Below are 27,333 nucleotides of genomic sequence, written 5' to 3'. Positions count from 1 at the left end.
AAGATTGGCATTTTGCTTGTAGATTTTAGGAGTTCCTACGCAGCGCAAGTTTGTTTCAAAATGGTGCCACGCACCTTTTAACGCCCACAATCGTTTATATACGATTTAAAAAATTTAAATATTTCGGAAAAGTAAAAATGCAGTTTTATTGTGTTTATCAATACCTATCGAAATGTAGAAGAAATTTTTCAAATCGGACCATTCGTTAAAAAGTTATGCTTGATTAAAGTTTCTATCTCCATCTCCCTCGCACTCCCTTTACCTGAGTATCGGGTATCTGATAGTCGGGGCACCCGACTATAGCGTTCTCTCTTGTTTTATTATATAGTACGTCAAAAGGTTTTTGGTTCGTTGTTGAATGAATGCTCTGATTATATTCTTGAGCGGCTCTTATTACTATTTCGGAATAGTCTGTTAAATTAAATTCTTCTTTTATGCATCGAGCTAATTCTGTTAATGTAGAATGTGCCCTTTCAACTTGTCCGTTTGAGGTACTGTGCCTCGGGTCTGCGTAATGTAAAGTTAAACCGCACCTTTGTGCAAAAGATTTAAATTGGGCCGAGGTAAAGCTCGGTTCATTATCGGTCATTATTATTTTGGCTTGCGGAAATTGTTAAAGAAGTTCCATTACTTTATTTTCGATATTTAATTTATTTTGGATTTCTTTTACTACTAGAAATTTTGAGTAAGCGTCAATACAAGTTATGAAAGTAAGACTTTGCGCGTAATATATATCAATGTGTAAATTTTCGCCTTCTTTACTTGGGATTGGGGCTTCTCCAATTGGAACTTTAATTGGATGTCTGTTATATTTGTTTTCGTTGCAAATTTTACAATTTTTATTTTATATTCTTTTAATTTTGTAAGTAAGTTTGGCCAATAATACAATCTACTGATTTGTTTATAATTTTCGTCTAGTCCCCTGTGCGCTCTACAATGTGTTTCTTCGATTATAAGTGCTCTGTCTTCAGAATTTTCTACATCTTGGACAAATATTCTTGTATACAAAAATTTATTCATAAAATTATCTTTAAGTGTTTTTTGAATTCTATAAAAGTCCTCTAAAGTACAATGAATACCGACTGTTAAATTAGGAGGAATATATTCCCTTAAGATTGATATCAAATTTTTGGGAGTGTCAAATTCTATTATATGTCTGGTATTTTCGAATATATTAACCGACTCATGTATTGTATACCTCCCCGTTTCTAATAGCAATTGTTGCTTAAACTGGTTTAAGGGTTTACGGGTTTCTTGTATAACATTCTCAAAACTACTCTCTGCTGAATGCTGAGTGTTTTGATCTGAGACCGATTCGTTACTGTCAGTTAAGTTGTTGATTTGAATCCTTGATAAGGCGTCTGCAACTACATTAGTTGTACCTGGCTTATAAATGACTTTTGGAGTGAAACTTTCTATGAAGGAATACCAGCGTTTCATTTCGATACTAGGATTTTTATCAGAAATTGCGAAAGATAATGGTTGATGATCGGTTTGAATTTCAATTCCAATCACTCCGTATAAGTAATTTCTTAGATTTTTAAGGGCCCATACTATGGCTAAAAGTTCTTTCTTATTTGTTGCATAAACTTGTTCTGTTTTAGTCAAGGTTTTTGAAATAAAAGTAATTGGTTTACCTTCTTGGGATAATACTGCACCAATTGCTACGTCCGAAGCGTCGGTGGTCAGGGTAAATTTTTTATTATAGTCCGGTTGAACTAGTTCTACTTGAGCAATGAGATTTTCTTTCAGCTCGTTGAAAGCTTTAATAGCTGGGTCATCCAGCTGAATTAACATTTTTGTTGACATTCTTTTTGAAATTTTGCCATTATGACCTCCAAGATATTTGGTTAGAGGTTTCGCTATGAAGGCGTAATTTAAAACAAATTTTCTATAATAGCCCGTAAGGCCTAGGAAACTTCTTAGTTCCCGAATATTTTTTGGAAGCGGATACTTATTAATGGTGTCAATTTTTTCTGGGTCCTAGAAAACTGGTTTCGCGTTTAAAGAATTTTGATTTTTCTAAAGAGATTTTCATGTTTGCCCTTAATAATATATTTATAATTTTGTTTAAGTCTTCATAATGTTGTTCAATCGAATTTGAGAATATTATTATGTCGTCCATGTAGACATGACATGTTTTCCCTATTTGTTCTCTAAGGATGTCGTCCATTGCTCTCTGAAAAATTCTTGGTGCATTTGTTAGTCCGAATGGCATTCTTAAAAATTCGTATTTTCCATTATTTATTGAAAATGATGTTTTTTCGACATCAGATTCTTTCATTAATATTTGATGAAAACCTGATTCTAAATCTATTGTTGAAAAATATCTTGCTTTTCCCAAATTGGATAGAATTACTGATGGGTCTTGCATTGGGTACCTGTCAGGTATGGTACTTTCATTTAATTTTTTATAATCAATAACGAGTCTTAATTTACGGCTTCCGTCTTGATTTTCTCCTTTCTTTGGGACTACCAGAACTGGTGAATAGTAAGGGCTTCGGCTAGGCCTTATAATTTCTTCTGATAACATTCTACTGATTTCACTATTCACGAAGTCCGTGACAGATAAAGCATACGGATATTGTTTCCCATATATTGGCCTGTCATGAATAAGATTTATTTCCCCTTTTATGTCTGTTCTAAAAGGAATTTGCATATTAATCTTTGAATGCTCTTTTTCAATATAGTGAACTATTTTTTCCTTTAGTTCGTCTAATTGATTAGTACCTAAATTATTTATCTGTTGTTTGTCGGATAACTCAACGACGGCGGGCTTGAAATTTTTACATTTCAAACGATTTTTATTTATTTGATTTTTGACGGTATTTACTTCGTCGGTACTCTCAGGATTTTTAATTCCCAAGATATTTTTATTTTTATTGACGGATATTTCTACGTCGGCGTTCTCAGGATTTTTATTTCCCAAGATATTTTTATTTTTATTGACGGATATTTCTACGTCGGCGTTCTCAGGATTTTTATTTCCCAAGATATTTTTATTTTTATTGACGGATATTTCTACGTCGGCGTTCTCAGGATTTTTGATTCCCAAGATATTTTTATTTTTATTGACGGATATTTGTACGTCGGCGTTCTCAGGATTTTCGAATCCCAAGCTTTTCTCACTATTTTCCACAAATAATGAATCTGTTTTTTCGCTACTTTTATCATCGAAATATTTTTTTATAATAAATTCTTTTAACGGAAGAATATTATTTACTTCAATTAAACTTATTTCATTTTTTTCCTCATTATCATAATATTTTAACTTTTCTATTTTCCCTTTATATTCCAAGACTCCCTTTTCTATATTTATTATAGCTCCAATTTTTCTTAATAAATTGAATCCAATTAGAAGGTCAGATTCTAATCCTTCGATTTCATAAAATAAATGTATTGTTTCAAATATATTTATAATATGATAATATTTTATAATTGAATACCCATGAACTGTAGTTACCTTTTTGTATATTGATAACTCATTTTTATTTTCAAAAATTCCCTTTTTTATATAACATGCAGAGGCTCCTGTATCTATTAAAATCTTCAACTGCTTTTTTGTTTTCCTGTCTATCCTATTTAAATAAGGCATTCCCCTGTAGGGGTCTGGTCTAAAAAATGATCTTCATTAATATTATTTAATCTGGTTATTTTATTAGCTGGTTGATTTACTGTTCCATTTGGTTCCCTTTTTTGAGCTTGAATTTGCTTTCTATTTTGATTTGTGTGATAATAATTAGAACGATTATTATTTTGATAATAATTATTATTATATCTTCCTTGATTATTATTTGCCTGCCAATTATTATTTCTTCCTTGATTATTATTTCCCTGCCAATTATTATTCGGCTGCCGATTATTATAAGGTTTATTCTGGAGTTGAATCGATGGATCAACATCCATTGGCTCGACGGCTTGTTGCTTTTGATTGTTATTTTGATTATTGTTTTGCCAAAAATTTCCCCTTTGTGGCCAATTATAATTTTGGTTATTACTAAAATTATTTCCCATTTTATTAGAATTATTATTTTGTCGTATTTGATTAAATCGTAAGTTGTTTCCCTGATATTTATTTTCATTTTTAAATCCATTAAACCTATTTGCAAATTGAGCACGGAAATTATTTGATTCTAATTCTTGGACCTTTGCCAAAGCATTGGGCAAATCTGGTGGATTTAATGAGAAAAGTGTTTCTGAGATAGATCCATTTAGTCCGGATATAAATATTCGTAGAGCATTGCTCCTTATTATTTTGTTTGTTTCCTTGGTAACTACGCTCTCCTTTCCGTATGTCATTATGGTTTTGTTTATTAATAAAGTCATTTTTTTATTGACTTCATTATAAAATTCTGTAACTGTCATTCGTCCCTGCCTGAGGATACTTAGTTCTGACTCGAGTATATGTATTGGTCGTTTATCGTTATATATAAAGTCCAATCTAGATAAGATTGCTTGAAAATTTAAAACGGTGCCATGATTGGTAAGAGCATCATGGGCAGCTCCCATAATTTTATTTCGTAAAATTGTTAAGGCAATAAAATATTGTTCGCTTTGAATTTTATAAAGACTCATTACAGTTTCTGCAGCTTCCCTCCATCCTACATATTGTGTTGGTTCCCCAGTGAATTTTGGTAAAGATTTTACAACTTCAAGTGTGGTATCGCATTTTATAGTTGGGTCAATTGCTTGAATTTTATAATCTTCCACAGTGTTTGCATCTGTGGCTAACCTTCCTTCTAAACCTTCTATTTTCCTGGTCACTTCATTCAACTGAACATTTATTAATCTATTTATTAATTCCACTGTTAAGCCTCCCGCTGTGGCTATACTACCTGCAGAAAAATTTGGTGCTGAACCTCCGGTTGCCATTTTTAAATTTAATTCACCAAAGCTATTTATTAAATCTTCCAGATTGTTTCTTTATTAATTATTAAATCTAGGTTCGCGATTTAACTTACTATTTTTATCAATAGTTAATTTTTTTTTTTGTTAAATATTTTTTCTCAATTCCCTAATTTTAAATTATAATCTTTTTAAAATAAATAATTTTTTGTTATTATTGAAAATTAATTCCTCACGAAACTATCCCGATGGGGTCTTCCTTCTATGATGTTGAGGGTATCTTCCTTCTTGGATTCAGATTCAAGATTAATGGCGTGAGAATGGCCTTCCTTCCTTCTTTAATTTTATTGTTTCAGCGTGTTGTTTTTTTTGTTGTTAAAAGTTCTTGTTTGATAAAACAGTTTTTTTTTTTTTTAATGCGTTTTCGGTTTTTTATTTTTTTTTTTTTTTTATTTAATTTGTATTTTTGTGTTCTTGTATTGTTTTGTTTAAAATTTTTGTCCACCTTTATTTTAAATTCACCTTTAAATGGATTATTTCATTTATTAATTTCCATTTAATTTTTTTTTTTAACGATCACTGCCACTTGGTTGTGCCGTTTGGTGGATGTTTTAATTTTTCCACTAAAAATGAAGAGTTGTTGGCCGCGCGAGCTCCGTTTATATTTAACTTATATTTCATTAAATAATTTTTTGGAACTTTTTTAGACGCGGCCCCACGTTGGGCGCCAATTAAATTTTGTGTTGTTCGATGAATTAAAAAAATACAATTTTTTTATTATATTTATTTGGTGATAAACCTTTTATTCTTAAACACTTTTAATACAAGACACTTTTTACTTTCTAATTTTTTTACAACCCATCGCGGTCACGATGAAAATAGGACTGCTGCTTTATTTCTAAATCTAATCCAATGAACCTCGGCCAGGAGCTTTTCTTTTTGAACTTTAGAACTTCAATTTATGTTTAGATTAAAAGCTTAGGATGAAACTGTTGCATCTCATTGTGAAATTCAATTATGCTGACCGATGCAATTTGGTGGGAACTTGAAACGCAAAAGGGCGCAATTGATTGGGATTCAAACGGAAGCTGATGTTTACTTTAATTTTAATTTGCGCTCAAGATGAAACTGTCGCATTTCATTGTGAAATTCAATTAGCAATTGATTGGGCTTCGAACAGAAGCTGATGTTTACTTTACTTTTGATTTGTTTAACTTAGTTGGGGAACCAAGATCGGACCTCAAAGCCAAAGGCAAATATCGTTTATAAAAGCCATAAGTGGCCTGGTTTCACGGGTTGGATAACTGGCACAAATAAATGAAACAGACATAATATTTAGGGTAAGAGCTCCAAGTTTTGAGCCAAATGTCTATCAATTATATCATGTTATACCAATTCCAATTAATGGGACACATTTATTAGTAATACCAAATTATGTAGGAATTAATAAGTATAAAATAAGCTTTTTTAACAACCAATGTTCAAAAGTTCATGAAACTTTTATTTGCGAGAGTGAAGAGTTGGGTGTTGAGATAAAAGGAAAGGAGTGCTTGAGGAAGATTTTAACGAACAAACCACCAATATGCGATTCAGTAAATCTAGAGGGGAGAGAAATGGTTTTGGCACCTGAGGATGGACACATATTCATTTTCAACGCCTTGAACTTACCTGTAAACAACACGTGTGGAGAAGATATTACAGTATCGGGGGCATTAGCAATCAAATATGCAAACTGTTCGATCGAAATAAATGGCATAAAGTATGATGGCCAAGTTATGGAACATAAAGAGGACCATATAGTACTTACCACTGCAATAAGTAAACAGGTACTTATAAATAACACCAAGCAGGAGTTAAACCTAGAAGTTTTACATCTCGAAGATATGAGAAACCTCAAAAAAGTAGTGTACATAGGAAAAGTACAACATTTTTCTGTAATATACGGTATGTTGGTGCTTCTAACGACAACAGTACTTGTAATATGGAGAATTAGAAAAACAAAAACAATCTTCACCCTTAATGCTTCTCTGCACAATGTCGCTCTGGATAAAACACAGATGTGGCCATCGCTCCATTCTAGGGGGGAGGAGTTACCATACCGGTACCATCGACTACGCCACCGCCTAAACCTCCCCGTGCTACCCTCTTTCAACTGGACAGTGACCGGCAGCTAGCCGTTCGTTGTCCCACATAAGAAATACATCATCAGCACAAGGCAGGATGTTGCTAAACGACACCCACTCAGCAGAGCTCTAGAAAATACTTTGTTAGCATTTACTTACACACACATACATAATTGTAAAACACATAAAATTCTTTGGCGGAGGTTCGATTTGAATCTCAAGCCACAATAAAATTATTCCGTTTGGAACAACCAAAGCGAACACATCAACTGTTTATTTAAATCTTATCTGAATATTGGATGACTAACAGCAGCACTAACAATTACATACTATAACTCTCGCGGACCAGAATGCAAGTTTTTCCGATGCAAGTCCAGTATGATAGCACTTGTAACTGGATGCTGGCGTGGTAGTATGACAGGATGCTGCGCATTGTAATCCAAGGACGAATTTTGTAGTCTGCCACCAACTCGCATCAGCCCAAAGCTATCGATGAATGGAGAAAATGAGGCCAACGGGCTGGATGATGTAATTTGTCGCTTAGAATGCACCCTCCAGTAGTCATCAGCCAGGCTGCTCATTTGGATGCATCTAATAAGCATCTGAGTGCCCATTTTTATATCTTCGACATCGAGACCAGGACGTCTTATGCGGTGAACAAATTTGTATACGTATCCAAAAGTGTGGGTGATCTTATGCCAAGAATTCACGAACTTGCATTTTGAAGATAGGTCCACTTCTTTAGCGACGCCGACCAAAATGCGCTTTCTGAGGTCGGGAAGAGTCTGTAGCATACAAGATTCAGGCCAAACGCGCTGATCCTTAAGAAGAAATTCTGGGCCTCTGAACCAAAGGGCAGATTCCAGAAGCTCGCTCGGGGAAGCACCTCTTGACAAGATGTCGGCTGGATTGCAGTCGGTCGGTACATAGCGCCAGTTCATGCCACTGGATAGCTCTTGAATTAAAGATATTCGATTAGCAATAAAAACTTGAAAACGTGAAGGTTCATCGCTTATCCATGATAGAGCTACAGCAGAATCTGACCAGAAAAAAAACGGGCAATCGAAGAGCTTCATGTTGCGTACGTCCCGCATCAGTTGAGCCAGTAAGAAAGCAGCGCACAACTCTAATTTGGGAACAGTGAGAGTCTTCAAAGGTGCCACACGAGATTTTGACCAAAATAGATGCACTTCTCGTTTGCCATCAGCTATTAAAACGAGATAGATACATCCTCCATATGCTTCGATGCTAGCGTCACAGAATCCGTGGATCTCAATAGCACCATTTGTATGCAGCGCACGTCGAGGAAACTTCATTTGCTGAGTATGACCAATGTCAAATGACAGCTTCAGCCCAACTCCAACTTCTCTCTCCAGACTTGTTGCAGGAAGATCTTGGCCTTGGCAACCACAGGACCAATGAGACCAAGCGGATCATACACGCGAGCAATTGTGGAAAGCACCAGCCGTTTACATGGCTTTGGAGAGACCTGTATGTAAGAAAAAGAAAAACGAAAGACATCCGCTGCAGGATCCCAAGCAAGACCCAGTGTAATGGTAAAGTCGCTGCCATCGTCAAACTTCAGGAATGTTTGTTTTTCCGAGTCAGGAACTTTATCAAGGACATCGCGCTCGTTCGAACACCATTTCCTGAGCTTAAAGCCACCTCGTGCAAGCAAGTTTGTTGTTTGAGACATGATTTCGAGGACTTCCTGTGTTGATTGGCCTCCTGTGATCAGATCATCGACGTAAAAGTCCCGCAAAATGATTTTAGAACCAATTGGAAATGTGCTCTTCTCATCATTCGCCAGTTGATGCATCGCGCGGACGGATAAAAAGGCTGCAGGATTAGTTCCATAGGTCACGGTATCAAGCTTGAATACCTGCACCTCCTGGTCCGGTGAGTCACGCCAAAGAATACATTGAAGATAGCTATCGGGTTCAGCCACGCGAACACACCGATACATCTTGCAGATGTCACCAGTCAATGCAACAGGGAAAGTCCGAAACTGTAACAGCGTGTTGAACAGCTTCTGTTGAATGGTAGGCCCTGCCATGAGAACCTCGTTCAGCGAATGTCCACTTGACGTTTTGGCAGACCCATCAAAAACTACTCGCAATTTAGTCGTGGTGCTGTCTTCTTTGAAAACGCAGTGGTGGGGCAGAAAATATTTGCAAAGACTCAAGGAGCTTCTGGGCACGACCGACATGTGCTTCAAATGCAAATATTCACGAATGAATGCCGAATACTGAACCTTGACTTCTGGCTTGCGCTCTAGCTTGCTCTCCAAATTGAGAAATCGACGATAAGCTTGATTGTACGATTCACCCAGTAATGCTAGAGTGTTCTTCGCAGGTAATCGTACGGAATATTCACCAGAGTCTAAACGACGAAAGTTGGTCTTAAAATGAGCTTCGCACTCCAGTTCTTCTTTGGTGGCTGTGACCACGCCTTTACCACAGCTCTCAACTTCCCAAAGACGACGGACTAATTCATCCATATGAACTTCAGCAGCAACCAATTCACGGTGCACAGCTTGGCCGTGTAATGCAGTTGCCTTGAGAGTAGAAGATCCACCTCCTGTAACGATCCAACCAAGCCTTGTTTTCTGCAATAGGGGTAACCCAGCAGCCAACTTAATCTGCCCTACAGATAATAGCTCAAAGAACATGCTTGCTCCAATAAGGAGATCTATTCGCCGAGATCTATAGAAATCCGGATCGGCCAGCTGAATATTCGAGGGAATTTTCCAACCATCGGGTTTAACGGTCAAACTGGGTTGATTGCCTGTAATCGCTGGAGCAACAAGAGCAGATAGGCATGCGAAGTAATCAGAAGTGTGTGACTTTAACTTAACGCAAACGGAAACTCCTTCAGAGTCAAATCGAGCATCTCCAAGACCTGCAACTGATACGGTAGATTTCGTTTTATGCACACAATGTGGACTTGAGATCCCGAGTCTAGCAGCGCACGGCATGGGATCCAAGCAAGAAAGACAATGTCAGAATCCACATTCTGAGCCAGCAAAGAGGTAGAAGGACTTGAAGTGATTGCAATTGGCGTACTTTGTTCTACAGCTGGAGCTCGCATGACCTGGGTCGAAGAGTGAGTGCCAAGGTGCAAAAGGGTGTGATGCTTTGACCTGCAAGTTCGACAGCAGCCTGACTTACAATTGCGCATTTGATGGCCCTTCTTTAAGCAATTAAGGCAGACCGCTAATTTCTTCACCTTTCGAATACGCTCTTGCACTGACAAATTGACCACAGCTATAAATTGAATGGCCACTGTTGTCGCACACAACACATCCATTTCCAAAAGTGTTAGTGGCAATTAAAATGCTTTTGTTGCAGCTTCCTCCTGATTGTGAACTATATGAGTACGATGCTGCAGTATGCTCTACATTTTCCAATTTTTGACAACGCTTGGACAAAAATGTAGTAAATTGATCAATCGAAGGAATTTCATCAATAGCCGCAGATTCTTCCCAATTGACCTGAGTTTTGCTATCTAATTTTTGGAGTAAAACATAAACCAGAATGCAATTTGAGATTTGCTCAACCGAGCCCATTGACTGAAGAGCACGTAGATTAGCATTTATTTTATCAGATATATCTCTCAGCTTCGCTGCGGACCGCATTTCCACTTTAGGGAGACCCAAAATTGCAGTTATATGGGATTGGAAAATTAGACGCTTATTATTGAAACGGATGTTCATTAACTCCAAGGCTACAGCATAGTTGCTGTCACAAATTTCTATTGAGCGCACTGTATCCAAGGCGGAACCCTTCAGGCTAGACTTTAAATGCCGCAGCTTCTCAATGTTAGTGAGCTGCACGTCATTGTCGATGATAGCTTTGAACATGGATTGAAAGTTGACAAATTCAGTATAGCCACCAGAAAATTCAGGCAATCTCAATTCAGGCAAATGATATCTTTTAGCCGGCACAGAATGGAAATCCAGAGATGGCTCTGGCCTCATCGCCTGGAGCGTCTCAACAGTCAAGGCCTTCTCAGAGGATTTCGCCTTAGAAAGCATTGATTCAGCTCAAGTACTGATTCACTCCCTGAACTGAAGCAGCTAAAGTTGTTTCGGTTGACATTTTAATAAATTTATTTTATTATTTTCAGCTTTTATCACTCGCAAAATAATTAAATTCCACTGTGCAGTGCGTGCTGTACCAAAACTCTTGACCACCGAAAAACTAACGGAATGTATGTGCGTCTATTTGCACATAAACGGCAATATAGCGGCAAACAAAAACGTTTGGTCGCCGCTGTAAAACGTTTCAAAGCGGGAACGAAGGCACAAAGAGGAAACCAAAATGTTCTCTATGATGCGCGGGGCGGGTGCGATGTGAGTTTCTAGCGGTGTTTATGTATTACCGCTTGTGCTTGCATATGTACATAGAACTTGCAGGTTATGTATATGCGCGATCAATCAAACGAACGAAAATTAATTTATTTGTTTAGTTGCACTTTAGTTTTTATTGTTTTTAGATCACGTCGGGGTCACCAAAATGTTGGGTCAGTGAGCTTTTTCACTAACGCTAACCTTTGATGGTGCCCAATTAAAATAAAACCGTGCAAGATTTCAATTAAATATGCAGTAATTTTATTCTAAATGACACCAAGGCCTTAATTACAAAGTTTAATGTTTATGTTTAAGATTATTTGGTTGGGCAGGCGGACCGATTTGTCTGTGCCTTTTAACAGCGAAAGTATAAACGAAGAGAATGGGCAGGTGATCTGCGACCGTGCCTTCAGCGAGCGAGTACAAAATCGAAACTGAACTTAAGTAGATGCTTGCCGTGGACAAAGGGCCAGGTAGCGATCGGCGAAGGAATTCAAAAGGAGTAGCAATTACAGTATTTGAAAGAGATGGCACTCAGGGCAAATAGAAAAGGCAGAAACAAACATCGAGAATTCAATTTACGTTAAGATTAGAAACTTTAAGAATTTATTTAGGCTGCGGCATGACCGAACAGGCGACTTGGTAGGTTTATTGGATGGAAGTTGTGAGTCTCGAAAATAAATCTGTGATTGAGAGACATGACAAACGGACTTAGCACTCGTAAATTGGTTAGACTGCGCGATCAAGTTTATCTACTGTAACCAGTGTTCGGAATTAGAACGAGCGTTCTTCTTGAACCGTAGTAGGTGTTTAGAAGACCGGCTAAAAAAGGTTGTCATCCGTCATCCTCGTCGACCGGCTTCCAAGGTGCTGTCTTCTTGTGCTGGAGCAGCACGAGTGCGTATGCGAGGAAGGCAAGCAATTAAGTTACAGCTTGTATTTAGCCTTATTGTCTGAATAGGAATGCAGGTCACCTCTGTGAATGTGAGTGAAACAGCAATGAGCATCTTGGGCATGAGCATTATGAATGTGGAATCGTCTGGTGGAAATGAAGCATTTCTGTTTTCTATGGCACCTTTCTAACCAGTTCGAACTTTATCGGCATTTTGTCCAAGGAACTTAAATATTGCTGACAAAATGGTGCTCGCACGCCGTAAGTGTCCTTTGGGCTCCTCTGCGGTGCTTTCTTCCAAACGAGATATATTGGTGCCTCGATAATTTTTATGGGTTATTCACGCTGAAGTCGTGAACATATTTTAGCGACAACTCATAGCCCGTAGTTGTTATATGCATTAAAACGACTGGCATGCTTTCATCAACTCGTTGACATGATCTGCAACATTTATTGCCTTGTAAAGTACTGCCGTCGTCGCGTGGATATCCCCATCTATTGCATTACCTCTCCCAATGACGTCGTTGAGCTTGTGGGGCGATTCGTGTGTTGAGTAGAGCAGCTAAGTGTTATTTTGGATCTGCTGTTTGCTGTTTCCTGCAATCTTATTCTCTGTAAAAAACATGTCAAACGTACATGAAATACTTATAATTAAATGGTTTAAATGTCTTAGTCTAAATTATCATGGAAGTGTTTTTTGTTTTTTACTCCTGAAGGTTAACAAATTGTTGTTTTGGTGCTCCCTAAATTCTTTGGGAAATAAATTTTGATGTTCTTTTCTTTTTTCTTTTCATCCAAAAATATTAAAAATTGAGTGAGATACAGGCAATACCCGGCGACACCTCGAAGAAAACACGTTTTGCGGTGTACACTATAACTGGTCACAGAATCATCTGATTTGAAAAAATCAAATTGCATTAGTTAAAGGGCAAGATTCCTCAGGTAACGCTGTAGAGTTTTTATTTTTTTTATTTTTTTAAGGCACTTGAAAGTTAAATACCCCGATTTCGCCCGAAACGTCGACATATTTGTTGCTCTAAACATAATAAATAAAAAAAAAACTCGACAGCGTTACCTGAGAAATTTACTAGAGAAATACTGTTTCTGATGGGTTTCTGATGGACTTAAAGCTGTAAGTTTGTTACAAAAAAATATTGTGTATCCCACACTTTCGCAAATGTGACAACTGTTAGTGAACAATTCTTTTGAACTGTTACAAAATGTATTTTTTTAACAACCTTTTCATCCTGAATTGAGCTATCTTCAGTAACGTCAGATAATATTTGAATTTCTTAAGTTTTCTTTATATGGATTTTATATAACTGAAGAGCCTCTTTGTTACATTTTTTAATAATTATATGTGCAAGGATAATATCATGTGAATTGATTCAATTATAGTGTCATTCTTAATTGCATTACTGAGTCAACATTTAAGTTTTGAAGCTCCGTTTCTTTTTTTTACAGCTTGGTTCCCAGGCGGCCCCATAATTATCCCCAGACCCCAATAATAAGTGAGAAACTACATTTCTTGCATCTCTCTTAAGGGAAATATTGAGATAATTTAATTTAAAGGCAGGACTTAGATCCTCTCTTAAATGAATGAGTTTATTGAACAACTCGTGAAATGGGTCCCAATCGTCAAATTTTTGATTTGTCACTTCTACCTTAGTTAGCACACTTTCCAGGTTTATTTCTTCAAGTTTTTTGTGATCGTCAACATATCAAATTATAGCTTTTCTAGTACTTCATCATACCTCCTATCAGTGATGATTTTTTTAATACTAATCTCAATGGATTTCCATTTATCTCCTCTTATATCTTCTAATGTCTTTCTAAAAAATTATTTAATTGCTCTATGTCTTTTTCTAACCTGCTACCACGCTACTCGCTCCTGAATCTACCTCGGCTTTGTCAGCTTGAAGTAATTCTTCATTCAATCAATTTCCTTAAATTGAAACCAACTTTTTGTAGTTCTTGTGAAATTGATTGAGTTCGTTGGCCAACCAACATTTGATCGTTCAAACTTTTGTTATTACTAGTTTTTTTAGAATAACTATCAACCCAGAGGCTTCAGCGCAAGACCCTGTATAAAAGCAACAAATAGTAGTAGTATATTTTTTAAGCGATTTATTATAAGCGAAACTGAGTTATTAAATTGCAAGTAGAAGTACCAAAATGATCTATTCCCTTGGGTCATTTAATTTAATTCGTATTTTTTTAGAGTAGTGGCGTTCAGCTTGTCGGCGTAGTGTAATGCAAGACTCTCTTGAGTTCTAACCTATAATAGTTGAGCGCTGAATCGGCGTTACTCCTAATCTTTTGTTGGGAATCTGGTGCCGCTGCGATTCTGCGCTGCCGCTGTCGTTCTCACACCGCTGCCTTTCCGTTGCTGCCGCTTCTTCTGCCGCTGTTATTCCCTCGCTACCGCTGCTGCTATTGCGCCGGTCCAATGCACATTGGGATAAATTGTATTTTTTTTGGCATAAACTCTAATTTTAAAGATACGTTTTCCGAAATAGTAAGACTATGAACCATCCCCGTCCACAAGGGTAATTTTAACGATACGGACTTAAATTTTTTTGTACATAATATAGTAAAGTTTTGATTTTTATTCATTTTTTAGTTTTGACCAGGCCCAGTCAACCGTCCCAATCCCATATTTAAAAAATGTTTACGTGTTATATTATTGTATTTTACTTATCATCTGTATTTAACTCGAAATCTAAATTTTGTCGAGCTCGAAATGCGGAATATCAATTACTGCTTTAACAGGGTATCGACCAAGTTGCGATTATTCTTCAGCCACACTTCCAGACTTCGCCCTTACAAATCTTGAGTTGTTTCGAATCTATTGAAATGGCGCAAGTATGCGCAAAAGTTATTATATACAATAACAATTATTTCCACATTTGCACTTTTATCGAGTACTCTTGCTAGTTCTCCTCCACGAAACACAAATATTTATAGGTTAACTTCTACATAACACATGTTTCAATAAAACAATTAAATACAGCAAGAAACAAAAGCATTTCTATTGTAAGCACTCTAAGCAATATTATACATACCTTGACGAATATTTTCAAAAATTTAAAAATTTAATTTTAAAAATAGTTTTTTGATTTAAAAATGATGAAAATTTCACACAATAATTTTGGACTTGATGCCAAAAAAAAAACTTTTCATCCCAATGTGCTATGGCTTAGCAGCTACATTGCTGTAGCCACTTGAATATCTGCTAATGTGGTGTGCGGCCGCTGGGGGCGCTGGCTGGTGTTAACTTATATGTTTATTACTATAAACAGCTCTTCCTGTTTTCTAGTTGAATTTAATTATTAAATGTTTCGCATGGTATAACATTATAATGATAGATTTACATTATAGCAATAGCTTAACATTATAATAATAGCTTTATGCACAAAAAAGTATGTTTTTCCATTTCGTTAGGTCGCTCCCCAGAAATTTATTTAAGTTTTCATGTGCATTTTAATTTAGATTGTTTACACATTACCTTCTCGTCACGAAATGTGCCAGTAAAAAGAAGAAAAGCTTTAAGTTTTTTGTATTTTTACAAATTTTTAAAAACAAAATAAAGCATAAAATATCGCCTAATTGACATATTTATCTGAAACCCAGAATGGTCGAAATAGAAGAAGTGATCGATTGCTGGCCGTAACAACTGAACGAAAATTTTAATAAGGTTGACGACATAAATATTAAGAGTGTATCTCAGTGAGACAGTGAAGTATGGACGCAAGTTTTATGATTTTCACAATTTAAGTATTTTTACAGTTTTATCCCATAGCTTTAAAACATTTTCCTATTTGGGAGAATAGAACGGCTCACCCTGATGTTGGCTTCTAAGCGATGTACTTGTAAAGCGCTATTTATTGGTATCTTGATAAAAACATACGTTCTTTAACCAATGGTCAGCTGGAAGGAAGAAACTCTATTAATTATAAATTGGTCAATGGCACGAATCATTAAGCCTTGGTCTGTTTCTGAAAAAATGCAGTTTAACATGACTTTCTGGCTGTGTGAAAACATGGTGAGCACTAAGTGCGCCGGTTTTAATGGCCAGACAAGTGATGACCTTTCAAAGGGTCTCAATTTGCAGTTCTGTTGTGGGATGAAATCGTTCATGCGCCCAACTAAATGCGGCTTAAAGGGGCTGATTTGCTGTTTCGTTGTTGCTAGAGATCGTTTTTGCACGAGCTGATGATCTCCTCTCTGCGCTGGATTCGCAGTTTAAAAGCCGAACGCTATTCGAAGATTCCCCTAAGCGCAAACAGATGCTTAGATGCGGGTTAGCAGCTGATTGCAGCCAACCCTCAAATGATGCTAAGATCAGCAGCTAATAAAGATTCGGTATTCGAACAACCCGTATAAGAATGCATGCAACCAGGGACTTCTAAGAATTCCGATTTGTCCACCCTGAATATGTAGCTACACTGCCACAAGGCACTACTGAATCCGGACAGTCGGCTCAAGTTGGTTTTGCAGAAACAATGTCTGCTCCACCAAAATCCCTTTCAGTGGTTCCACTAAAGAAACAAATTTTCGTTTCGCGGCTTTCTCCTGATCAAACATCTTCGGATGTATTGTCATATATAATATAAAAGACAAAACTAAAGCCGATAGTAATAGTATAAAGATAGAAAAGTTTAAGTTTTCTTATACATTTTATCCTTCGAGATAACTGTCCCAAGACAGCTTATGGTTCTTAAAAAGTTCGAAGCTATGATAAAAATGAAGAGGCCCAAGGAAGTAAGACTTCCTAGTCGAGTTCAAACCCTTGCACTATTTTCAAAAAACTAACTTCTAACATCCTTCTTTCCTATCAGAATGCGGAGGCTTGCGCAGCAAGCTAACTAAATTGTATTCTGATAGCCTTTCCTTTGCATCTCATATTATCGTGTTCACAGAAACATGGAGATCTTTAGCTCCGCCGTTGTCTGAACTTCCTGATTATTTAAATCACCTTTCCATTATTAAGTCTGTTGAAAAAAAGCTTTCCGATAGAGATCAGTTAGTAGTTCTAGGTGATTATAATTTACATAGAGTTACTTGGTCCACTGAGGATGGATCGAATGTCTTACTACCTATAGCACAGCATGACAGCATTACACAGCATCCTTGACATATCCTTATCTCAAGTAAACCATGTTCAAAATTCATTATAGATAGTGAGATAATGTACTAAATTTAAACGGTTCTAAGTGCAAGCTGATGACTTTTTATCGAGTCAATCCGATACACGCGTCTAACACGTTTAGTGGCAGCTCTTTAGAAAGAATAACTCTTGTAAACGATCTTGGCGTTCTTTTGGATCGTAAACTAAAATTTTCTAATCACATTTCGTCCATGGTTAATAAAGCCAGATGAGTGCTCGGTTTTATTAAAAGGTGGTCAAAAGAATTCGATGATCCTTATGTCTCTTAAACTTTATTTGTTTCTTAAGTCCATCCGATTCTGGAGTACGGTTCTCCTGTCTGGAGTCTACAATACGGAATACATATTGGTCGTATTGTATCTGTACAAAAAAACTTCCTTCTTTTTGCTTTACGGCTCCTAAACTGGGATGCAAATCTTAACTTACCTTCTTATTCTAGTAGACTTCTGTTGATTCATCTACCCTCCCTAGCCAACCGTAGAACGATGCTTGGTAATGTCTTCATTTACACTCTTATTCATGGTGACAGCCCCGACTTGGTAAGACGGCTAAACTTTTCTGAGCCAAGTAGATTAACTATAATTTATATTCTCTTAATATTAATATTAATATTAAATCATTGTAGATCTAACTATGCCTCGCATAAGCATATTATGTTCTGACTATAATAGAATTTTTCCTATAATCTCAAATATTGTCTCTCTGCCGCTCCTAAAACAATTAATACTGACTTCATTAGCACAAAATTGATATTACTTTTTTCCCAGGACTTTTACCTATATTTTTTTATCTCGCGTATTTTTTCGAGCGAATCGTGCGGCTGACATAAAAAAAGCTAGCGATAATATAAGAATATACGGCTTGAAAACGATAAAACTATGAAATATAGTAATTTAGTTGTAGAGTCTAAAGTAGACTCTTTTAAAACTATTGGTTTTTTTATAAACGTTGCACAAGAGTAAAAGGGAATGTAGTATTCGTTGGAAAGTGAATGGTCGAAGGAAGCCATTATGTCCCTACAAAGTATATTTATTCTTGATCAGGATCAAAAATCTAGTCCGTCCGTCTGTATGAACGGCAACATCTGGGAGGAATATGAAAATATCAATATCTATCCATAAAAATTTTCTAAATCGAAACATTACTTATGTGTTAATTTTGACGTCATCTTTTAATTTATATAGTTAATTTATATAGTTAAGAAAGTGGAAAGAGGGAATCCTAAAATTTTCGAAATACGAAACCAAGTGGAGCATATTAATTTTGAAATTGGTTTGCTGAGTAACGGGTATCTAATTTAAGGTCCGGTAGAGTATTTTAGTAGTGCATTCAATTTTAAAAGGGTTTGCTGTTCCTTCTGGTGCTTCGACGTCTTTATATCAGAAGGAGGATCGTTTTCAACAGACTATACACGAAGCTTTACCGACAGAACTCCATCTATGTAACTAAAACTAATGAAGTTTGGCAACTTCCAATTGCAAACCTTCTCTGTTCCTAACATAGAGGAGTTTCTGACGCTCTGCTTTCATCCCCGTAGATAGCCAATGAGTCTGAGGTGACGTGCAGACATAACTAGCTAGTCCTATCACAGTCGGGTTCACTTCCCACTGTGAAATATAATTAACGTGTGACCTCGAGTTTAATCAATAACTTCAATGAATAGTAACTGCTCAAATAGATTTATCTACCAATATGGTCGGAAACTATTACATCTACTTTTCAACGAATACAATTTACCCTTTTACTTTTCTAGTAAAGGGTATAATGAATAACTACATATAGTACTTCTGGTTATTTTGCACGTAAAGCATTTAAGTTTTATTGGTAATGTACAATATTTGTTTTTTATTTCTGTCTTGACAGGCGAAACCATAAAACGTGCAGAAGATGAACATGTTCGGATTGTTCAATCCATAATGGAAAAATGTATGAAAAAGGAATCTTTATTAAATGAACTTTATCTTCAATTAATTAAGCAAACTACGGATCATCCAGACGCAAACTCAAGAGTAAATTTAAAAAACTGGGCACTTTTATCCCTTGTATGTAGTGTTATCTTGCCGTCGATAAAGTCTATTCGAAAGTACCTGATTGCTCATTTAAAAAGATGCTCAAGTGATTTTTTGTCTGAAGAGGGTAAATACGCAAGATTTGCAGAAAATGTAAGTACTGTTTCGGTGTTTATTAAAAATTTTAAAATATCCTTTCAATTTATTTAAGTAACGTTAAGATTATTTAAAATCAAATGTGTAGATTTCCAAATATATATTTTAATACCCTTGCAGAGGGTATTATAATTTCAGTCAAAAGTTTTCAACGCAGTGAAGAGACCTTTCCGACCCTATAAAGTATATATATTTTTGATCAGCATCACCAGGAGAGTCGATCTAGCCATGTCCGTCTGTCCGTCCGTCTGTCCGTCTGTCCGTCCGTCTGTCCGTCTGTCCGTCCGTCTGTCCGTTTCTACGCAAACTAGTCCCTCAGTTTTAAAGATATCTGCTTGAAACTTTCCCAAAAGTTGTCTTCTATTGCATATATAAGTCGGAACGAGCCGGATCGGACGACTATATCCTATAGCTGTCATATAACTGAACGATCGGAAATTCCATAACTTTGGTATTTTTAAAGTTAGAAAGTTGGGACCGGTCGACTATATCCTATAGCTGCCATATAACTGATTGATCGGAAATGCCATAACTTTGGTGTTTGTTAAGTTAGGAAGTTGGGATTTTTTATGAATATTAAGAATGCATAATTTGAATAATTTTGGAGAATATAATTTACAGAATATTCTGCAAGGGTATATTAACTTTGGCTCCGCCCGAAGATAGCTTTCCTTTCTTGTTTCATTGGTGATTTTTTTTATTTATATTTATTTGTTTTTCCGATTGTTTCAATGATAAAATCGTCGACTTCTAATATATAGATCAAAAGGTACCGTTTTAACCTAGGGATTGCATACCAAAACTTAAAGGGAATCAATTGGCTTAGAAGTGCGAAAGTCCGAAATATAGAAATTTCGAAAACGGGAGCTGTTGAAACCGGTGGCCTAAAATGTGCAGTTAGCCTGGTTGCATTTTTGTTAAAAATAGGAGTCGAATGATACATCACTATTATTCCGATAATCCTTTCAAAAGTTATTAAAAAAAGGTTTTTAACGTAAAAAAAACTTGGTTTGTCTGCATGCATTAATTCACAGAAAATTCTGTAATTTTTTAGGAATGTTTATTGGCCATACGAATTTTTGTTTTTCCATGTTATCACATGAAACAATACAAACAACATTTAAACAATATAAGTGAAAATTTGCATCCAAAAATATTAATCCGGCGGCACCTCAAAAAAAGGTGGTTTGGCGTATTCATTGTATTTAATCACATAATCATCTAAATTGGAAAAATCAAAATGAATTATATAAATGTGGGATGGGGATATATTGATATACTAGATTTCACAACGAGGCGTAGAATTTCATCATCATCATCGCAAACCACTCTCCCTCCTTTTTCATGAATGTAATCTATATGTCCATCAAACTCTTCCACCCGAATTTCGCGCCACGATATTGCACCAAGTTTAGTTGATGCCGAACAATTGACAAAGGAGGTCGAAGTATCCATAGTGTGAAAGTCGTAAAAACCGAATATTGATCTTTAATTGTTTAATTTGAAACCTTGTAAAATAACCGAAATAAAATAAACAATATTTAATTTGTAATTCCCTACAAATTATTGGGGGTTTGACGGTGATGTAAAATACAAGGACAATTAAAACAATTGTGCGTTAACATATAAAGAAATAGCCACGACGGAGTTACATGAAAGTAAATTGAAAAGGAGCAGTTAATCGGGTCAATTTGAAAAACGCGACTTTCATGCTAAGGGCAGGTCTTTGGATAGAATAACTTCTGTAAACTATCTTGGCGTCCTTTTGGACTAAAAACATAGTTTGTCCATGGTTAATAAAGCCAGAAGGGTGCTGGGTATTATATAAAAAAATGGTCAAAAGAATTCGATGATCCTTAAGTCACTAAGACTTTATTTATTCCCCTGGTTCATCCGATTGTGGAGTACGGTTCTCCTGTCTGGAGTCTACAATACGGAATACATATTGGTCGTATTGAATCTGTACAAAAAAACTTTCTTCTTTTTGCTTAACGCCGCCAAAGCTGGCATGCAAATCTTATCTTACCTTCTTATTCTAGTGGATTAGTGCCAATTAATTTACCCTCCCTAGCTAACCTTAGAACGATATTTGGTACTGTCTTTATTTATAACCTTATTCATGGTAAGATTGACAACCCCGACTTGGTACGTCAGGTTAACTTTTCTGTGCCAAGTAGATTAACTAGAAATTATTTTCGCCTATTTTTAAATCATTGTAGATCTAACTATGCCTTGCATGAGCCTTTTAGAGTATTATGTTCTGACTATAATAGACTTTTTCCTATAATCTCAAATCTTGACTCTCTCCTAAAACGATTAATACTGGCTTCATTGGCTCAAAATTGATCTTACTATTACTTTTTTCCGGGACTTTTACCTATATTCTCTTATCTTGCGTCTATCATCTCGCGAATCGTGCCGTACGATACACGGCTGGGCCCCTCGGTCGGTTGGACGGGTAAGTGGACCGTGGGACTCCGCGCGAAAACAAAAAAAAAAAAAAAAAAGATAACTGTCCCTAACGAGCTTTTTGAAGCCATATACTCGGGCGACTTTTGGCCGGATAATATGTTTGTAAAAGAGTACGCGGCTAAGATAAAGAAGAAGGGGCTGGAAAAAAAAAACTTCATAGTCGAGGCCAAACCAGTGTATTAATTTCAAAAAACTAACTTCTTACCTCCTTCTTTCCTATCAGAATGCAAGAGGTTTGCGTAGCAAACTAAACTAACTAAATTGTATTCCGATAGCCTTTCCTTTGCATCTCATATTATTGTGTTTACAGAAACCTGGTTAAAGCCGGAGATCTTTAGCTCCGAAGTTTTTCCAGGTAAGTACACCATATATAGGTATGACCGTCCCTCTAGACGGGGAAGTGGAGTCTTAATAGGAGTTGATTCAAACCTCCCGTCTGAGGAGTTATTATACCCTTGCAGAGGGTATTATAATTTTGGTCAAAAGTGTGCAACGCAGTGAAGGAGACATCTCCGACCCTATAAAGTATATATATTCTTGATCAGGATCACCTCCTGAGTTGATATAGCCATGTCCGTCTGTCCGTCTGTCCGTCTGTCCGTCTGTCCGTCTGTCCGTCTGTCCGTCTGTCCGTCTGTCTGTCCGTCTGTCTGTTTCTACGCGAACTAGTCTCTCAGTTTTAAAGATATCGAATTGAAACTTTGCACACACCCTTCTTTCCTTTGCACGCAGTATATAAGTCGGAACGGCCGGGATCGGCCGACTATATCCTATAGCTGCCATATAACTGATTGATCGGAAATGCCATAACTCTGCTGTTTGTTAAGTTAGGAAGTTGGAATTTTATATGGGTTTTATATTTGGCCAATTAATCCGACCTACCAAATTTCATAAGGATCGGCCGACTATATCCTATAGCCACCATATAACTGATTGATCGGAAATGCCACAACTTTGGTTTTTGTTAAGTTAGGAAGTTGGGATTTTCTATGGGTTCTATTTTTAACCAATCAATCCAACCTATCAAATTTCATAAGGATCGGCCGACTATATCCTATAGCTGCCATATAACTGAACGATTGGAAATGCCATAACTTTGGTGTTTTTAAAGTTAGGAAGTTGGGATTTTTTATGAGTATTAAGATTGCATCATATGAATAATTTTGGAGAATATAATTTACAGAATATTCTGCAAGGGTATATCAACTTCGGCTCCGCCCGAAGTTAGCTTTTCTTTCTTGTTTTTTGATGAATTCAATACCATTGAATTTATTTGTGTAAAGTTATCGATTCCTGGTAACTTTATATACATAACTTGCTCATATATTCCGCCGTTGTCTGAACTTCCTGATTATTTAAATCACCTTTCCGTTATTAAGTCCGTTGCAAATAAGCTTTCCGATAGGGATCAGTTGGTAGTTCTAGGTGATTTTAATATACCTGGAGTTACTTGGTCCACTGAGGATGGATCGAATGCTACCTATAGTATTATCTCAAGTAAACCATGTTCGAAATTCATTAGGTCGCCTACTTGATTTTTGTTTTGTATCAAATCCTGAAGGTGAGTCTCTGTCTAGAGTAGCACCACTCACGCAACCTGAAGATCCATATCACCCTACAATCGAACTTTCATTTGATACGGGTAGAGTTATAGAAGAAAAATCAGAAAAATCATCCAAACGAATGCATTGTTTTCGCAAGGCAGACTTTCTGAGGCTAAATAATTTTATTTCTGGCTTTAATTGGTCTGATCTTTACTTATGCATTAATTTGTCCGATGCAGTTAATGTTTTTTACACTGCAATAAACTCATTTTTTAATTCCTGTGTTCCGTGGTACTATCCGTCAACTTCCAATAAATCACCTTGGTTTAGCAAAGAGTTGACACACTTAAGAAATGTAAAGTCCAGACTTTTTAGGAAATATAAAAATACCGGTTCTCAATCTGTTTTTACTAGATATTTAAGTGCTCGGTCGAGATTTACCGTGCTTAATGCTCAGTGTTATAATAGTTACTTAAACCGTTGTAAGGTCCAGTTCTCTCAGGACCCGAAACAGTTTTATAATTTTGTTAACACCAAGCGTAAATCTAATTCTTTTCCTTCCTCGCTGTCGTTCGAAAACATGACGGCAACCACAGATCAGGCAATAGCCGATTTATTTGCCCAATTTTTTCAAACGACTTACTCTACTTTAGATTATTCATCACAGCCTTATTCTTACACCATGTCCAAGTCAAACTTCATATTCTGTCCCACTTTAACAGAAAGCTCTCTTCTTTTGGAACTTCTTCGTATTAAGCCTGTTTATTCGCCAGGGCCCGATGGTATTCCTGGGTGCGTGCTTAGGTATTGCGCTAAGGCCCTGTGCAAACCTCTTCACAAGTTGTTTACCTTATCTCTAGAAACCTCCCAATTCCCAAATATTTGGAAGGAATCATTTGTTATTCCTCTTTTCAAAAAAGGTAACAAGTTAGAAGCCAGTAACTACAGAGGTATTTCTAAGTTGTCAGCTATTCCTAAGCTTTTTGAAAAAATTATTACTCCTCATTTGCAGCACCTTTGCAGATCAATCATTTATCCGTGTCAACACGGATTTATAAAACGTAGATCCACAATCACAAATCTTCTAGAGCTCACTTCATTTGGGATAAAAGGCTTCAATAGTAGTTTTCAAACGGACGTCATTTACACTGACTTTAGTAAAGCATTTCACTTTGTAAACCACTTACTTCTCATTCAAAAACTTGACCTTTTAGGTTTTCCAGTTGATCTGCTTAAATGGATTTCAAGTTATCTAAATGGCAGGTCACAAAGGGTCCTTTTTAAAAATTTAATTTCTGAAATTCTCCGTCTTACCTCCGGTGTCCCACAAGGGAGCCATCTGGGTCCGTTACTTTTTACATTATTTATTAACGATCTTCCCTCAATTATAAGTCATTCTCGCGTACTTATGTACGCAGATGATGTTAAGTTGTGCCTGCAGTATAAGGACATTTCCTGCCATTTAAACTTGCAATCCGATCTAGATAATTTTCAAAACTGGTGGCGAGATAATTTACTAAATTTAAACGGCTCCAAGTGCAAGCTGATGACTTTTTATCGGGCCAATCCGATATACGCGACTTACACGTTAAGTGGCAGCTCTTTGGATAGAATAACTCTTGTAAACGATCTTGGCGTTCTCTTGGACCCTAAACTAAAATTTTCTAATCACATTTCGTCCATGGTTAATAAAGCCAGAGGAATGCTTGGATTTATTAAAAGGTGGTCAAAAGAATTCGATGATCCTTATTTGACTAAAACTTTATTTATTTCGCTAGTCCGTCCGAATCCATCCGAATCTGTACAAAAAACTTCCTTCTTTTTGCTTTACGGCGCCTAAACTGGGATGCAAATCTTATCTTATCTTCTTATTCTAGTAGACTTTTTTTGATTAATTTACCATCCCTAGCCAACCGTAGAACGATGCTTGGTACTATCTTTATTTATAACCTTATACATGGTGATATTGACTGCCCCGACTTGTTAAGTCGGCTAAACTTTTCTGTGCCAAGTAGATTAACTAGAAATTATATTCCCCTAATATTAAATCATTGTAGACCTTACTATGCCTTGCATGACCCTTTCAGAGTATTATGTTCTGACTATAATATACCTTTTCCTAAATTTCATTAGCACAAAATTGATCTCACTTTTTTCCCCCAAAATTGTGTCTATACTTTTATTTCTCGCGTCTATTTTCTCGCGAATCGTGCTACGGGTGCGCTCCATGGTCGGTTGGACTGTGGTGGGCCATCGGATTGCGGCCTGTCTGACTGACTCCGAGATAAAACCTGGGTCCGCTTTTTCTTTCAACTAAGGCTCCAATCGATTCCAACCAGATCAATTTTACCAACTTCGCATCAGACATATACTGATACGATAGATAAAGTAAAGTACTTTTCCTTCTGTTCTGCGATCACTTCTTTGACTGGTAGAATTTTTAAGTCGCGATGTATGTTTTCGTTCCGAACGTACCACGATGCCCCGGTGATTGTTCTCAAGATCTTCGACTGAGCTCTCTGGAGTATGTCAATATTGCTATTGCTGGCATTCCCCCATAACTGGGAGCCGTACATTCATAAAGGTTTTAGTACCGAGCTACACAGCATGACTTTATATTCAAGGCAAAGGGGAGACCACTTCATAGCAGTTGGAGACTACAATGCCAATCACAATTAGCTATAGTGAAGCGAGGGGAGCAGTATACGGCGGCTAGTGTAAGTTGGTTTCCAGTGTTTATTTGTATATTTATTGATGTGGCCTGTAGGTAGTTTTTAATAATAATTTCAACATACCTTTCGAACCGGACTCAGAGAGTAGCTTTTAAAAGCACAATCTCAAACTTTGTTCACGTGAACTCTGGTGTTCCGCAAGGGAGACACCTAGGACCCCTACTGTTTGGAACTTTCTCTCTTCTCATGTTATGATGTATGCTGACGACGTAAATATTTTTTTTTGCCATTATCGAACCCCAATTCCCATGAACTCTTGCAAGCTGATCTGAACAACCTTCATTCTTGGTGCATCCAGAATTTGCTGTTTTTAAACAACTCGAAATGTAAAGTTATGTGCTTTTATCAAAGGAGGCTTCTCCTCACGCCATATTCTATTGGGTCGAATGATCTTGAACGCATAAATTCCGTAACAGATCTTGGAGTGTTATTCAACCACAACTTAGTTGGTAAAGCTAAAGCAGTTTTTGCCTTTGTTAAACGTTGATCTAAGAAATTTGAGGATCCCTATACCACGAAACACTTATACATTTCCTTGGTTCGTCCAATTCTTGAATAATGCTCGTGTGTTTGGTCTCCTCAATATACCAATTATCAGGACCTTATCGAATCGGTACAGAAAGAGTTCCTTTTGTTTGCTTTACGTGGTTTAAACTGGGAAACACATCGTAACCTACCATCTCACGTCAATAAACTGTCTCTATTGAACATGCAATGCTGTCATGTTCCTTCACAAATTAATAACTGAACTTGTAAATTCAAGCTTCCTACTAGGTCAAATACGGTTCTCCATCCCTGTAAGGTCTACTCGTCACTTTCGACCTATTGTTCTCGATATTTGTAAGACGAATTTTGAGGTACATGATCCATTTCGAGTTTTATGTTCGCAATATAAGGAACTGTATTTTTTGATATTTTCTGAATGCTCTGTTTATTTAATTGTAACAAACATCCTACTTGCCCCCTCCCACTTGATGTGAGTCGGGTACTATGTTTATGTTGGCAGATATTTGCTAACTTTAATGTTATAAATACGGTT

General features: G+C 36.7%; 1 protein-coding gene across 1 annotated transcript in view; it reads left to right on the top strand.

The window, feature by feature from the left end:
• Positions 1-27,095, top strand: part of LOC123037629 (kinesin-like protein KIN-14E) — a 247,382-nt gene extending 220,287 nt beyond the window's left edge. Inside the window, exons 4-5 of the mRNA XM_044459287.1 lie at positions 19,245-19,543; positions 27,069-27,095. Of these exons, the coding sequence (XP_044315222.1) occupies positions 19,245-19,543; positions 27,069-27,095 (326 nt within the window). The remainder of the gene's footprint in view (positions 1-19,244; positions 19,544-27,068) is intronic.
• The last annotated feature ends 238 nt before the right edge of the window (positions 27,096-27,333 follow it).

Source organism: Drosophila rhopaloa, unplaced genomic scaffold (assembly GCF_018152115.1).
Source record: "Drosophila rhopaloa isolate 14029-0021.01 unplaced genomic scaffold, ASM1815211v1 contig_190, whole genome shotgun sequence".
Classification (NCBI taxonomy): Eukaryota; Metazoa; Arthropoda; class Insecta; order Diptera; family Drosophilidae; genus Drosophila; species Drosophila rhopaloa.
Note: the sequence above shows the minus strand (reverse complement) of the source record. Positions and strands in the feature narration are given on the sequence as shown.